At 38.4% G+C, this 16,630-nt stretch overlaps 2 protein-coding genes across 5 annotated transcripts in view; both read left to right on the plus strand.

Moving 5' to 3' along the window:
- The first annotated feature begins 3,842 nt into the window (after positions 1-3,842).
- Positions 3,843-8,070, plus strand: LOC118934052 (cytochrome c oxidase subunit 7B, mitochondrial). Its single transcript, XM_036929146.2, has 3 exons — positions 3,843-4,010; positions 6,514-6,638; positions 7,874-8,070. The coding sequence occupies exons 1-3, from the start codon at positions 3,968-3,970 to the stop codon at positions 7,949-7,951; spliced, it is 246 nt and encodes an 81-aa protein (XP_036785041.1). The 5' UTR covers positions 3,843-3,967; the 3' UTR covers positions 7,952-8,070.
- A 3,883-nt stretch (positions 8,071-11,953) lies between these two features.
- ATP7A (ATPase copper transporting alpha) overlaps positions 11,954-16,630 on the plus strand; it is a 194,686-nt gene continuing 190,009 nt past the window's right edge. For 3 of the 4 annotated variants that reach the window (XM_057495796.1, XM_036929137.2, XM_036929136.2), the window contains exon 1: positions 11,954-12,157. The gene's annotated coding sequence lies outside the window, so the exon portion shown is untranslated. The remainder of the gene's footprint in view (positions 12,158-16,630) is intronic. The other variant, XM_036929140.2, reaches the window with a different exon arrangement.

Below are 16,630 nucleotides of genomic sequence, written 5' to 3' on the forward strand. Positions count from 1 at the left end.
TAATTGATTACATGGGATCTTTTAAATGTGCTTTGCTGGAAGTTTTTGTAAGGAATTTCAGATTGAACTTTTAAGGGCTTCTTGAGGCCAGAAAGCCAAGCCAGACTTGCCTTCAGCTTGTGCCTGCAGTAACTGTAGATTTGGGTGAATTCCTCTCTTCTTGAGGTTTCCAAGACATTCTTGAGTTTCCTGCACCTGCCAGGAAGTGACCTTCCTGACTCACCTGGTAAGGCTGCTGGGAACTCTGTAAGCAAGGTAAAAGGCCAGTTCTTCTAAGGGCCTTTGTTGGCTTTATATAGTCAATCTTAGTTCCTTAAAGCTGTCTGTTCATATCTGAGTTTACACATGTGTCTCTCAGGTATGACGTTCCAGTCAAAGCCTTGGTAATGTAACCAGTGTTTTTAATTGGTCCTCTTACAAGGAAAGCAGATTCTTATTGAACTTATGCAAATAAACATACTGCCATGAAATATAAAAATAGTCACTGAGAGTTTTTAAATTCTGGAGGGATCAGGTAGAGGGAAAGATAAAAGTTTTAATTCTGCTTATAAAGGCAGTCATTTACCAAACTGTTGTCAGGTTAAGAGAAAAAGCTTAAAACACTTTATCAACAACATTTGAAACTAAAAGTCACCAAATCATCTTCCTTAGTTTACTTAATCCTATGTTACTAATACCTGTTCTGCTGAAATCTAGTTTTTTACTAGTTTAGGAGTAATAAAACAGTGAGTATAGATGACAAAAGACTTACAAATGACAATGGTTAAAGATCTGATGAGAGCTTAGTGTAAGACAGTTGTCATAGGGAAATTTGGCTATTTTTGTAATACAAAACATTCAGTAACAAAGTTAGCATCATTCTCTGCGATAGTGCCTTCCAGGTAATTATATATCAGATAAATAAGCCTAATTAGCCAAATATTTTCTCCAATGAGAAAAAATTCCTCTGACATGTTCCAGGGGCCCTCTGGAAAATATCAGAGTGAACTAGAGGTAAAAAGCACCTTTTTGAATTTGATTTTGGGAAGCTGTTAAAAGTTTTAAGGCACTTGCTTAGTTACTCACATTAGACAAAGCTACACTTAACTTTACTCATAGTTAACAACTATGCTGAATATTAGACAAAGTCAAGCCTCTAAGCATTTTATTCTTGAAAGATTTAACAGATACCATCAACTTAAATGACTTTAGGTAAACTTAGGGAACTGATAACTATAAGGACATGTCTATTTCAGTTCAACTTAAATTAGCATTAATGCTTAATATCTTCTATTAGAATTTTTTGGAAGTTTTAGAATGCCCAATTTTTACAAGCGCTTGTCTTTAAATCAGTTTTTATTAATACCATCCGGAGGTGAAAAATATTTTTCATTTACACACTTAGACACAAACATACAGATTGAGACATAATGATACAGTGACAGAGCTCCTGGTGTGAGCCAGGAGGGGACAAGAGAGCCCGTGGTGGTGCATTGTCTAGGAGTTTTATAGGCAGTTGAGGATATTTGGGAATGTGAAAAAAGCTTAGGGGTGTGGACTTTAAGGCAAGTAGTAGGTGTTTAGGATTGCAGGGGAGACAGAGAGAGCTTGGTTTGGAGGTAGGAGAAAGCCTGGATATATGGGATCTCTTTCCATTTGCCCGTATGCTCAGAGAAGTTGTATGAGTCACGGAGAATTTTAGGATCTAAGGAGCCATTTGGAGGCCATTTAGACTGATTGTCTAAGGGATATTGTGGCCAGATCTCATTACAGTAGGGAAAAGATTTGAGGTCTGGAGTGAGGTGGAGGGGCTTTAGATTATTGAGTAAGCACCATAGTGGTGAATCTGCGGCAACGGAGGGGCCAGATCCCATGGTGAGAACGAGACTGTTCAGAAGTCGTTGAGGCGTCTCTGAGCAATTGAGAAGGTCATGGAGAAGACCAGGCACAGTTAGGGGGTCGTCACCACCTCTAATTGTGGGGTTGAGGCGAAAACGCCAGGGAGGCTCGGTACCTGGTACCAGGAGTTTACGAGTAGAGGATAAACGTAGATAAAGGGAGACCAGGCCTCAGTGGATGAGGATTCTCACCATGGGAAGGCAGAGAAGGGTCGACTATGCGGATCAACCGTGACTCTGAAAGTCGTGGTTGGGTGTGCCCCTGTCCCAGAGGAGCCCTTGGGGGTGCTGGACAGTCAACGGTCACTTCCCAGGTTCCAAAGGGAGACATTTAAGTCGACCATGAAGGGGAGACTCACCAAATCGAAGGCCGGTGTTGGGCGAGAAGACGAGCGACCGGGGTAGTGGACTGTGAGCCCGTGGAGGAGGATCGGGCAGTGATGGTTCCCAGAGCAGCTCAGGTTTCCGGAGGAAGAGCAAAGTCAATGGGAGAGCCTCATCCGAAGTCACGGCACTAATGAAAGCGTATCTCGCTGCGACCCTCCTTACTCAAAATGACTCAGGAGACACGGGCCCACGCAAGAGACTTTATTATCTGAAAGAGAGAGTGGTTGCCCCAGAGTGGGGGGGGTGGGGGGAGAGAGAGAGAGAGAGAGAGAGAGAGAGCAGGGAGACAGAGAGACAGAGACAAAGAGAGACAGAGGGCAGCAGAGGGACAGAGGGCAGCAGAGGGACAGACAGAGAGAGAGAGGGAGCAGTGTGGTGCCTTTTATTGTGGCGGATCCGCTTGGCCTGTTGCTTTGCGGGAGGGTCGGGATGTTTAGAGATAAGGCGGGGTAAGCCTAGGCAAGCCCCAGGCATAATTCTCACTGGCTTCTGTGCTTGGGACCATGGGGTAAATGGAGGATAAGTCACTATATTCTTACAATTTAAGAATTCTGCACCTCACTTCATTGACATGTAAAATTGAAAGAATAGAGCTTACTTGCAGTGAGAAAAAAATTAATGCCATGAAATTCAAAGAAAGGCTAAGGAACGATTCACTTTTAAAGGAGACCAAAGATACATGCCAAGTAAATTCACTACAGGGATCTGTGTTGAATTCTAGATAGAGACATTGTAACAAGTGGTGAAATTGGAATATGAGCTGTATTGTATCAATATTAAAATTTCTGTATTTGTTAACTGTACCTGTGGTTATGTAAGAGAATATTTTACTCTTAGGAAACGAACCCTGAAATATTAATGGATAAAAAGCACATGATGTATGTAAGTTATTCTCTAACGGTTCAGAACAAAACATCCCCTATATATATATATATGTATAGATAGATAGAGCGAGAGCGAGAGCGAGAGCGAGAGCGAGAGCGAGAGACATGTGGCTAAAATAGTGCCAAGTGATATACCTTGGTAATGGGTGTATAGTTCTACCCCAATATTTTATTATGAAAATATTGAAAATACCCAAACATACAGAAGTTAAAGAATTTTACTCTGAACACCAACCATCAATATTTTACAAACAATAATTTGTTAAAGTTGCTTTATCATATTTATCTACATATTGCTGATCATTTTTACTATGCTCATACTTTTTCTCTAAACTTAAAGTCGTTTCAAAATTAAAAGTTAAATCAATTAGTATGTAGTTATAGGAGCCAAAAATCAGAAAAGTGAAGGAAGTTTGGAGGAATAGAATGAACTGTTAGTGTGCAGTCAGATAAAAGCTCAAGCCTCTGAAAATACATCTTGAAACTGGTGCCTTTGATGGCCGTATAAGATCGATGTCTCGGCTCTCTACAGAGCCCGAAACCTGGCTTCAAGGGGGGCGGGTCACTCGTTCTTCAGTAAATACCGTCATACGTCATTCATAACGCGTGAAACTACATTTCCCAACAGGCCTTCATATCCTTGCGGCAAGGAGGACTACAATATCTACAGGTTTTTTACAGGTCTCGCGAGATTTCATTAAATCTCGTTAAATGCTCAGCTGAAAGCCATTTTGTTTTTCAGAGATCTTTGCAAGGGTATTTGATTTGGAGTTGCAGCAAACCAGCACCTGTAGTTGCCGCAGTTCTGTCTTCACCTTCATGATGTTTTCCCTGGCCAAAAACGCACTAAGTCGTCTCCAAGGTGAGCAAAACTGTGATCACATGATTTCCAATTGCCTTTTATCCATTTTTCCTCGTGGTCCCTCGTGCCCTTTCCCTCCACCTACGTGCAGACCTTCTAATTCTGAATGCTCAGTCTTCCATCTCGCCTCAAGTAATTAAGAAGATGTCCTTATCATTAGCTTAATTACCTAGTGTTTCTGTTTCAGTTCCCAGCTCTCTTTCTGTTACCGGAGTCATCGTCTAGCCCTGCTTTTTTCAAAGTTCAATAACCTACGATTTCAGGGAAGGAGACGTTTTATGGATACTTCTCATGTCTTTAGGTAATTTCATAAATTTTAGCTCTGGGGGTACACTGACTCCCAAATAGAAGAACCTCTCCAATTTCTGTAACGGTAACACAAGGAAACTAAGTCTAGCTCTTCATCCGGTTTCATTGCAGGGGGGGAGAACCTACATGATAGCCCGTCAGTTTTTATGTTTGTGGGTTATTAAATGAATGTTAGCTGCCCCCAAAGCAATTATGGTCATTTTTAATTAAAAGTTAGGCAGATACAGGAAAATTTTGAGACCAGCATTAGGTATTGAGAATACACTGGATTGGAGAAAGGAAATTCATTTCCATACTTGATTTGCACTGAAGATGACCTTGAGTAACGTGAGTTGTATATTGAAAGTGACCTAAATTACTATTTAGTTTATTTAGCTATCTTTTTATTTTCAGTTTACGGAGTCATTGTAAGTATTCTATTACTACATTGTTCCAAACACTTAAGAACTTTGAGAGTAACCAAAAAACAAGTGCCTGACTTGTTTTCCATATCTCAAAAGCCACGTCTGTTAATCTCTTTCACTTTGGGCATATGGTTTAATCGCAACATCGATTTAACAGAACTTCAGTTTCCTGCTTAATTATCAGGTTAGAAAATTCCTACCTCATAGAATTGTTGAGGATTATATGAGGTTACCAATAAGTGGTAACTAAACCATTTTTTGTCATAGAGAAGAGGTCTAAAGAAATCCATGTGGCTGATCTGTGTGTTGAGGTCATGAGGTATAGAATTGTTTGGTAATTGTAATTTCTTTGCCCTTTGAGTAGGTAGGACCTTGTAACAGGAAAGGGTTTTTTTGGTTGTTATTTCGGTGTGGAATTCGAACACTCGCTTTTTAACTGCTCTAGAGCAGAATGAATATATTATGAAATGTTTGTAAATTTGCTCATCCCAAGTGTGACTAAAGGTGAAAAAAATGTAAGGCATTTAAGAGAAGAAAGTGTTGATGGTCAGATAACTATCCTGAAATAACCTATTGTATCACGTAAAAGCCATTGTATTCTTAAGTAATGTTGTTGTATCTTTAATATGCTTTCCACTATGTAACTACCTTTTGAGGATCTAAAACTGTAAGGACATGCTACTTAGATTGCAGAGGAAGAAAAAACAGTTGGAAATAGACATTTTTCAGTCTTGGCTCTTCCAAGCCCTCCTAAGTGCCCTTAGAGGCAGTTTGAAAACTCTACTAAAATAATAGAAAAAACAAAGTTATAATGCTGTCATTCTGTTCAAAAACCTTTACCTTTACCTTTACCAAAAAAGTGATCCTCCATGATCCCTTCTAGTTCTACCCCTTATTACTTGTCTGTGCCCCTCATCCTTCAACGTAATTGGTTTTCTAGTACTCTGGACTTTTGTCTCTACCTATTTTCAGATTTCCCTTTCCCACATGTACATAACCAAATCCTTTCTGCTATTCAAAGTGCTTCACTGACATTCTGCTTCCTTGTATATGTATCATGTATTATATATGTATACATGTATGTACTATATATTGATTTGTGTCTACATATCTAATACACTCTAGACTGGAAGTTACCTGAGGACAGGGTCTGTGTCTTACACATTTCCATATACTCCATTTATTTTAGCCTGGTGCCATCTGTATTCATTAGTAATTGTTTTAAATAACAAAGATTAGTTTTGGAGCTTTTTTTGTAATTTTAAGGTCCTAAACATATAGTGTGCTTTACTTTGCAGTTCATTTTGAGTCCTTTTATGTTTAAGTTGTTGAGCAGTGCTCAGTAAACTGGAATGAGAATTTAAGTCCTAAATATTCAAATTAATGAATAGGAGCAAACTTCCAGAGGTTATACAAATACTGGTTTTCAGTGAACGTTGCTGACATCACCTGTTCTTTGTTTTTCCCCCAGCATTTTATTGTGAAAACTTTCAGACATACAGAAAATTCGAAAAAATTGTATGATGAATACCTACCATATAGATTCTACAATTAACATTTTGCTATATTTATTTGTTACAATTATCACATATCAATCTATCTGTCAATTCATCTTACTTTTGATGTGTGTCAAAGTGTGCTACTTTGATTTTACCTATAAGTATGTTTTAACATTTATTGAACTGCATAAAACTCTAAAGTTAACTTCCTTTTCTGATCGGTAATATCAATACGTTCTCTTTTACTGATAATTGATAGATATGCGCCTATATTCCTTTCTCTTCTTTAAGTTCGAAGCATTCACCGAACAGTGGCAAGGCAGAGCCACCAGAAACGGACACCTGATTTCCATGACAAATACGGTAATGCTGTACTAGCTAGCGGAGCCGCTTTCTGCATTGCTGTATGGGCATATGTAAGTACCGTTGATTGATAATTTCTGTTTTAGATGTTTTTTTTTCCTGTTTAGCTCACATATTCAAAATGTTTTCACACAGTAGTATACATTTCTAGTTAGGAGGAACTTTAGAGATTTTCTAACTTAATCATCCCCCCAGTACAGGAATTTCTTCTTCAACACTCAGCATTCATCCATCATCTGTTCTTAGTATTCCCAGTAACAAGTTACTTACTACATGACATTTGTATTGTGTAGCTGTTAAAAAAGGATCTTGAGTTAATATCTGTCTCTTTCATTTTCTACCCATCATTCCATTGTAACAAATTCTGATCCCATTTCCAAGAAGCAACTATTAGCTACCAGAAAGTTGCTGCCATGTCTCTTGGACATGACAAATTAAACATCCTTAGTTCTGTCAGTCATTTTTTGTTACATGGTTTCCAGTGTTTTCACCATCTTGGGTCACCTTCCTTCACTTAGTGAGTTTTTCTTCTAAAATTCTGCCCTCAAGAGCTGAGTATATAATATTTCTGATGGATGAGATGTAAAGTGAGTTTTTTCAGTAATTTAGTTTACTTACCAGTCACTGTACTTACTAGTTAAAAGTGGAAGTCTTGAAGTTACAATAAATAAGTTGATCTCAAAATACATGAGTCAACACTTGCTTTAATAACAAAGATACTTTATTAATAGGCCTTTTTCCTTCTTTTCGTATTCCTGAAATCAGATATAATATTAAAATAAGTGTGTGTGTACTTAATTAGAAGAGCAAACAAATGTTGAACAAATGTGTGATTGGACACTTGTGGAGGTGAAATGGTCCTTGAAGAAGAGATATTACAAAAGTGCTCTTTGGCAGTATTTAGGTAGTTGTGGTTGAGTGAAGCAATGTTTTGAGGAGGTAGTACAAAACAAATTTGAATTAAGTAGAATTAAAAATTCAGTCTTTAGTCAAAGTAGGCACATTTAAATTGCTCAGTAGCCATATGTGGCTAGTGGGTACTCTCTTGGACAGTACAGATATAGAACATTTCCTTCATATCAGGAAGTTCTACTGACTTAGCACTGCTCTAGAGAATTAGCGCAGCAATTAGGTTTGGCCTACATGAAGGGCACTATGTCCCAGGTGGGTTTCTGTGTGTTTTTAACCTATAAAGCAGAATAGCTTTGTCACTTTTAAGAAATAAACTCCAAGGGAGAGTGGACTCTGGTTTAAACATGTATAACTGACAGCATTTTAATTCTTACAGACAGCAACACAAATTGGAATAGAATGGAACCTGTCCCCTGTTGGCAGAGTCACCCCAAAGGAATGGAGAGATCAGTAATCATCCCAGCTGGTATAATACTGAATTGTTTCAAAACCAACTTGTAATTGATGCAACTAAAAGCACTGTGTACTCATTAAAATATGGCATGATTGAAGAAATAAAACATTTGAAACCTTCATTGTAGGTTTGTCTCTTTTGTAAATGAAACCAAGGTTGATCACTTTTCATTTATTTAACCTTTGTTTTAATATTAAAGTCAAAACACTCTACAGCTTCTTAAATACTGTTCTCTATGAGGTAGTGTAAAAAGACAACTTGGCTACACCTGGAAGTTGACCTTATAGTAGACTGAAATTACAATTCACGAATAGTTGATGACAGAGTTATGAGCTAAAAAATTGGTATCCAGATTTTGGTTATGCCTACTGTTTTATACCTCTTGATTATGTTTGTATTTGGAATTGGCATGACTAAGGCCTTTTCACTCCTGCCAAGAAAAATTGCGGTGTCACCAAACCCAAGGGAAGAATGGTCTTAGCAAAATAACTTGTATGTCTGAAGATCAGCTGGCTCCCTGGCTTCCTTAGCACATTTATCCTAGAATTTTAGATTTTTTTGCGTATTTATTTGGAATGCTTATGATGTTACTAAAGAATTACTCAAATACAGTTTATTTTCCCTTACCTAACTACAATCAGTAACCTCTGTGTTGGTGTTCTGTAATTATACCAACTTTTGGATTTGGATTATTCTGAATTCAGTATGATAGCAGGATTTTATGTGTAAGACTGGGGAAAACATGATATTACACCATGTGTTTTCATTACCTGGCTGATGGCTGTAAAAATATGTAGTAGTTTGTTGATACTGCTCAAGCAGAAAATGGAATTTCAGCTGTGAAACCTACTTGTATTAGCTAAATTACAGATTTATAAAATTCACCTGATACTCTCAGGTAAGTGGCTTTTAGGAATCTCCAAATTTACCTGGTATAGATAAGGATTTATAATTAGGCATTTGGCAGGTTTTTACACAAAATACTAGAAGACTGCTTTCATGGCAATATGTCTTGTTTTCTCATTAAAGGTACCAAAGCCAATAATTTCATGTTCTGAATAGGCCAAATGATTTGAATTTCATTGCCAAATAAGTAGGCTGCAAGATTAGAAACTGTAGTTGACCCTTAAACAACATGGGTTTGACCTACGAAGATCCACTTATATGTGGATTTTTTTTCCATAAATACATTGGAAAAATTTTTGGAGATTGCAACAATTTGAAAAAATCATTTTCTCTATCTTTATCATAATACAGTGTATGATAAATATAATGTACAAAGTGTTAATTGACTTAATCCATAAGGCTTCTTTCTGATCAATAGCTGGCCATTAAGTTTTTTGGGAGTCAGTAGTTGTGGATTTTCAACTGCGGAATGGGTCAGTACTCCAATTACTGTGTTCAAGGGTCAACTGTTAACAGTAGTGCCACTTGGTAAAATTTAAATGAACACTTTATATCATATTTAGAATGTTGAGATAGGACTAAAGTATTTAAATGCATGTAATTGACATGTGCTTAGGCAAAATAAACATGCCTAAGGGAGTTTCAACCTTTCATTAGATTACTTACTTTTTCATTACTGACTTGACACAGGATTTCTAAGGACTGGAGGTAATTTTCAGTATGATTTGTACCACTTCTGTCAAGTAAATGATAATTGTCAGCTATTCTAATAGGCAAAAAGAAATATATGTAACATTTAAAATGTCCATTTGCCAATGTATGTATACAGCTTTGTGTGATAAATTCTGGTGATGGTAGTAGGCATCTTTGAACAAACTTTTAAAACGAGTTTGTAGTTTATCTTGTCCTGATGACTATTTCTAAAATAACCAGAAATGAAGCTGTAGTTTATTTTGTGCCATTACAATAATCTGACCTTGCAGCTTTCTTAGTATTCAAAGTTTTATCCTCTCATAAATGCAGTCAACTTACCCTATAACGCATCACTTAGAGACTGTTTTAGTAATACCTGGAGTGGGAAAGTTGTCAAATTAGGTCCTTATGAAAAAAATATTTTTTATGTCTGATGAATGTAAGTAAGTGACTTGAGAAGCATTGCCAATTCTTTAGATGTTATTTATTGGATTGCTCTGAAGTATTATAAGTTACGGTGCGTGGCATAAATAGCATTCTTAATTTCCTTGAAAAATTAGTGCATGTGTTCTGTTCTTTTAAATTCATTAAATTTATTTAGAAGTAGGTACTGTGGAAGTTGTAGAGGCATAGATACCGAGTTCTTACCTTTGCGACTATTAGCTTTAATGGAGATACTAATACCACTTAAGCATTTTAGGGGCAACTGCAATGTGCTCGACACCAGAAAACCTGATTACTTGAAGACATTCTATGTGAAAGCTCAGTTAATACAGTATTTCTAAGAAAGTGTTGATATGTTTGTGCATTGAAAAGGGGGTGCAGGGGTGATGCATGTAGAGATCAATGTTCTAGTGGGTGGAGGATCTTGCAGGTCATAATGATAGACTACATAGAAACTACACAGCTAGTAGATTTGATAGTCTTCTGATAAGGCTTTATTTTTTAAATTAAGGCTTTATTTTTGCCTTACAGTTTTTGCCTTACAGTTACTTTCTTTGAAAAGCTTAACACAGTGTTAATATTGTGGTTAAAGCCAACCTGCTGGTAATTGGAAGCCATTTAAAAACCGTCTAAATTTCACGAGATGCAACAAGATTTAAATTTGGGGTTGAATTTGTATCTTAATAATTAAGGTTGTGCACATTGACTGACAACTACAGTTTAATGTCCGAGAACGTAGGGATTCCAGAAGCTAATTCGTGTGGTTGGGTATAGAGTGCTGAGGAACATTTCTTTCTGAAATACTTTGTGATAGGTGTAAATCTGTGAGTAATTTTAAGTGTTGACTGTCAAGGCTTAATAGGAATTTGACAACAGGTAGGATGGAAGTTATTTAACACTTAAATATGCTTACTGCATGCCACTTTTCTAAGCCTTTTACAAATGTTAACATTTGTATTTTGGGTACTATTTGTGAGTTCTGCCACATTAGACTTGATACTTGTATGGGAACAGTTCAGATGGTTGCGGTTGAAAATATAAACTCTGTGATGTTTTCCCCTACATCTTGTGACATATTTAATTAAAGGAAATACGAAAAGACCAGCTTCAAAATTAATGAGATGGATCCTCTCCCTCTTACTGTTATTAATTTAAAATATTTTAGGATTTTGCACCTTTAAAAATGTCAGAATGGAAAGGAATAAAAACATTTCTCTCAAATTTTTTTCTTTCTGTACCACTTATTTACTGCATTGTGTTGCTACATATTATGCATCTCATTTCTATCCAAACTCATGGAGATAGATAATCTAGTATTTGCATCTTTGGAATCCTCTAGGCTTTTAAGACGGTGGACGAATGAATGAATGAATGACGAAATGGGGAACTGGTTCAGAGCTTGGAATGGCGATTGCGAAGTTAGTGTGCGGTGCGACCACTGCCTCGACTCCAACACGTAAAGACTATTAACTTAAAATCATGAATTAAAAAATAGGAGTTATGAATTTTTTGAGATCATTTTTCAATGGAGGAATGAGGACAAGTTCATAATTCTGGCATTGGCATCTGGAGGTAGGCTACACGTTCTAACAAGCACGTTGATCTCATACTGGGGAAGATTATGTAGAACATGATTTACAGGGAGCTCTATGGTACTAACTGCCTTGACGTTAGGAAACCACAGATGACACAGGTTTTGGAGGGATGCATTTGTTTTGTTTTGTTTTTGGTGACGGGCGTGAAGGGGGGCTGGGAGGCGGGAGCTCGCGGCAGCGCCCTAGAGGAAGATTTCCATCCGCCAGAGGGTGTGCGTTGGGCCAGAGGCAGCAGGAGGCGGATGACGCTCGGCTCCAGTACTCGGTTTCCTTGCACGTGACCCGCGCCTCCGCCGGCCTGACCCGCCCCGGCTTCCGGGTGGGTATAGGCCGGAAGTGGGGGGAGAAAAGGAGGGAGGAGTAAAAGCCATCCGCCTCGCGGTGGTGGGTGGAGGAAGAGAAGAAGCCGAGGGAGGAGTTGCCCCCGCCGCCCCCGCCGCCCCCCGCCCCCCGCTAGCCGCCCCTGCCCTGACTTCTCCTCGTGTGTGACTGGAGCCTGCTCGCGTGGATTTGTCGCTGCCACGGGCTGCGTAGGGCTGGAGGTTTAACCGTAGGATAAAAGAGCCAGGTAAATCCTCTCGGCTTCCCGTCATCCCCTCTTACTGGAGAGGTGTTCTGTCCTGTCAGTCTGTACCGCCGAGCATGGCGAAAAGGTGGTGTTAACCTGGGGGCAGTCTTCAAGTTCTCACTTCTTCATAAATCAGGTTATTTACCATGCTCATGGGGATAGGGGAGGGGAGATGAGCTCCTGACAGTGTCACTTTCTTGTACCCTCTTGGGGACGTGTCCTGATCATCCGTGGCCTGTAGTTAATTGAAAATACAAGGTTTGTGTCCGGTATTGGAAGTCACATGGACTGATCAGGTCACCATTAGTAAAGAAATAACGTAAAACGATTAGGTATTTTGCTTCTTGCTTCTCTGTGGGAGCGTAAGCTAAACTGAGAGCGAACACTCTTGTTTCCATTTCATTTTGTTCATCTGTCCCCTTCCCAGTGAAGTTACTCTTCATACTTGCCGCACTTTGTGGCATCTTCACCTTTAACACTTTTTGTTGTAGACGCTGAGGTTTTTCTAAGCACCGACAACTCTTTCATTGTTGTATAAGTTAGTATTTTTCAGAATCTTATCTTTGTTTTAATTACAGCCTCTTCAGGACTGCAGTGGTATGGCCTTGTACTGACACTTAATGTGTGCAGAACATTGAATTAGGTGGTACTGAAGTGTGGGGAGTGGTAGGAGGTATACACAAGAAATAGGAGAGTCCCTGGCCTCAAGAGAGTTTGTCTTGTTGAGTTCAAGTGAGTTCTAGCAGCCCCACTGACTGAATAACTAGGCTGCTTATCTCATGCTTTTAGGATGTTTTGAACTGATATTTTATTTTTTATCTTTCAAACCTGTGCCTGCAGTCATGACAGAGGGTGTGTGTGTGTGTGTGTGTGTGTGTGTGTGTGTGAGGTTCTCACAATGTAATAGGAAAGATAGATACACCCTTTTAATCTAGGTAACGTTATATATTAGAAACAGAAAGTGTTATGAGAGTGCAGGGACGGGAGCATTTGAGCAGGGCCTTGGAAAATGGCTAGGATTTAGCTTTGCAGGAATGGTGGTAGGGGAGGGCAGCCCAGGTAGAAGAAATTATGTGAGCCAAGGCTTGGGGTACTGGAAAGATGCAGGACATCCAACAATAGTGTATGTCAACATTCCTGTTTCTAACACAGCCACATCTTCCAAGATGTCACTGGTAAAAGAAAAAAATACATAGAATACAAAGTTGGCAAGCTTACAAACATATCCAACTATCTTCTAGCCAATAAAAAAGCTTGTATAGAGAAAAAAATGCATAAATAACAAAAACTGTTAATGCATAAGATTGAATTCTGATGTAAAGTCATATCTAAAAGAGAATGAAGTACAGCTGGTTATACTTTAATTCTGATTGAGTGTTGTGTCTTAAATATAATTTGGAATCATTTTTTAAATTGCGAGGAACAATAACAACATAGTCTAAAGCCAGAAGCTGGTCCAGGTTTTCCACAAGGAATTTCTTCATTTCCTCTTCTCCTCCAAATTGATTTTTCTACTGGTGCTCGTTAAACATGATAGAAATTATTTTCTTTCCAATCAAAGTCTTAGAAATACATTGATTATTGGCCTCTAGGTAGGGTTAGATTAAACATTAGTCCTTCTAAAGGATAGGTTAACATCTCTGGTCTCTAATGTCGAAGGTTGTTTTTCTTTGAATGCAAGCAGAAGAGATGAAATTTGTTTGAAAATGAGAGCAAGAGAGCAAACAAAAATAACCCCAACTAACACATTACAGTCTTCTGTGAAGTCTCAAAGGCCATACATTCCTTTCTGTAAATTACACATTAGAAGTGCTTCTATATATATTTAAATGCTCTGCAAACTTTAATCAAGACTTTTAACATCCCAATGAGTGAAAATAATCTTCATTTGCCACTTGGGAAAGTAAATCGTGAGGGGAGATTTTTTTTGTGTGTGTGTGTTCACCGATTTATTTTATTTTAATTAATTGATTGATTGATTGATTAATTAATTAATTAATTATTCTTCTGGTATCATTAATCTACAATTACATGAAAGACATTATGTTTACTAGTCTCCCCCTTCACCAATTCCCCCCACATACGCCTTCACAGTCACTATCCATCTGCGTAGTAAGATGCTGTAAAATCACTACTTGTCTTCTCCGTGCTGCACAGCCCTCCCCGTGCCCCCTCACACTATACATACTAATCATTATGCCCCCTTTCTTTTACCACGCCCTTATCCCTCCCCTCCCACCCATCCTCCCCAGTCCCTTTCCCTTTGGTAACTGTTAGTCCATTCTTGGGTTCTGTGATTCTGCTGCTGTTTTGTTCCTTCAGTTTTTCCTTTGTTCTTCTACTCCACAGATGAGTGAAATCGTTTGGTATTTCTCTTTCTCCGCTTGGCTTATTTCACTGAGCATAATACCCTCTAGCTCCATCCATGTTGTTGCAAATGGTAGGTTCTGTTTTTTTCCTACAGCTGAGTAATATTCCATTGTGTATATGTACCACATCTACTTTATCCATTCATGTACTGATGGACACTTAGGTTGCTTCCATATCTTGGCTATTGTAAATAGTGCAGCGATAAACATAGGGGTGCATCTGCCTTTTTCAAACTGGAGTGCAGCATTCTTAGGGTAAATTCCTAGAAGTGGAATTCCTGGGTCAAATGGTATTTCTATTTTGAGCATTTTGAGGAACCTCCATACTGCTTTCCACAATAGTTGAACGAATTTACATTCCCACCAGCAGTGTAGGAGGGTTCCCCTTTCTCCACAACCTCACCAACATTTGTTGTGGTTTGACTTTTGGATGGTAGCCATCCTTACTGGTGTGAGGTGATAATCTCATTGTGGTTTTAATTTGCATTTCTCCGATGACAAGCAATGTGGAGCATCTTCTCATGTGTCTGTTGGCAATTTGAATTTCTTCTTTAGAGAACTGTTTATTCAGCTCCTCTGCCCATTTTTTAATTGGATTATTTGCTTTTTGTTTCTTGAGGTGTGTGAGCTCTTTATATATTTTGGATGTCAACCCTTTATCGGATCTGTCATTTATGAATATATTCTCCCATACTGTAGGGTACCTTTTTGTTCTATTGATGATGTCCTTTGCTGTACAGAAGCTTTTCAGCTTGATATAGTCCCACTTGTTCATTTTTGCTTTTGTTTCCCTTGCCCAAGGAGATATGTTCATGAAGAAGTCACTCATGTGTATGTCCATGAGGTTTTTGCCTATGTTTTTTTCTAAGAGCTTTATGGTTTCATGACTTACATTCAAGTCTTTGATCCATTTCGAATTTACATTTGTGTATGGGGTTAGACAGTGATCCAGTTTCATTCTCTTACATGTAGCTGTCCAGTTTTGCCAGCACCATCTGTTGAAGAGACTGTCATTTCCCCATTGTATGTCCATGGCTCCTTTATTGAATATTAGTTGACCATATACGTTTGGGTTAATGTTTGGAGTCTCTAATCTGTTCCACTGGTCTGTGGCTCTGTTCTTGTGCCAGTACAAAATTGTCTTCATTACTGTGGCTTTGTAGTAGAGCTTGAAGTTGGGGAGCGAGATGCCCCCACTTTATTCTTCCTTCTCAGGATTGCTTTGGCTATTCGGGGTCTTTGGTGTTTCCATATGAATTTTCGAACTATTTGTTCCAGTTCATTGAAGAATGCTGTTGGTAATTTGATAGAGATTGCATTGAATTTATATATTGTTTTGGGCAGGATGGCCATTTTGATGATATTAATTCTTCCTAGCCAGGAGCATGGGATGAGTTTCCATTTGTTGGTGACCTCTTTAATTTCTCTTTAGAGTGTCTTGTAGTTTTCAAGGTATAGGTCTTTCACTTCCTTGGTTAGGTTTATTCCTAGGTATTTTATTCTTTTTGATGCTATTGTGAATGGAATTATTTTCCTGATTTCTCTTTCTATTAGTTCATTGTTAGTGTATAGGAAAGCCACAGATTTCTGTGTGTTAATTTTGTATCCTGCAACTTTGCTGAATTCTGATATTAGTACTATTAATTTTGGAGTGGAGTCTTTAGGGTTTTTTATGTACAATATCATGTCATCTGCAAATAGTGACAATTTAAATTCTTCTTTACCAGTCTGGATTCCTTGTATTTCTTTGTTTTGTCTAATTGCTGTGGCTAGGACCTCCAGCAGTATGTTGAATAGCAGTGGGGAGAGTGGGCATCCCTGTCTTGTTCCCGATCTCAGAGGAAAAGCCCTCAGCTTCTCACTGTTCAGTATGATGTTGGCTGTGGGTTTATCATATATGGCCTTTATTATTTTTGAGGTACTTGCCCTCTATGCCCATTTTGTTGAGAGTTTTTATCATGAATGGATGTTGAATTTTGTCGAATGCTTTTTCAGCATCTATGGAGATGATCATGTGGTTTTTGTCTTTCTTTTTGTTGATGTGGTGGATGATGTTGATGGATTTTCGAATGTTGTACCATCCTTGCATCTCTGGGATGAATCC

Source organism: Manis pentadactyla, chromosome X, assembly GCF_030020395.1.
Source record: "Manis pentadactyla isolate mManPen7 chromosome X, mManPen7.hap1, whole genome shotgun sequence".
NCBI classification, from domain to species: Eukaryota; Metazoa; Chordata; class Mammalia; order Pholidota; family Manidae; genus Manis; species Manis pentadactyla.

Coding starts and splice junctions, on each gene's coding strand:
- LOC118934052 (XM_036929146.2), top strand. CDS start 3,968: ATGATGTTTTCCCTGGCCAAAAACGCACTAAGTCGTCTCCAAG. Junction 4,011..6,513: donor CGCACTAAGTCGTCTCCAAG/GTGAGCAAAACT, acceptor CTCTTCTTTAAG/TTCGAAGCATTCACCGAACA. Junction 6,639..7,873: donor GCATTGCTGTATGGGCATAT/GTAAGTACCGTT, acceptor TAATTCTTACAG/ACAGCAACACAAATTGGAAT.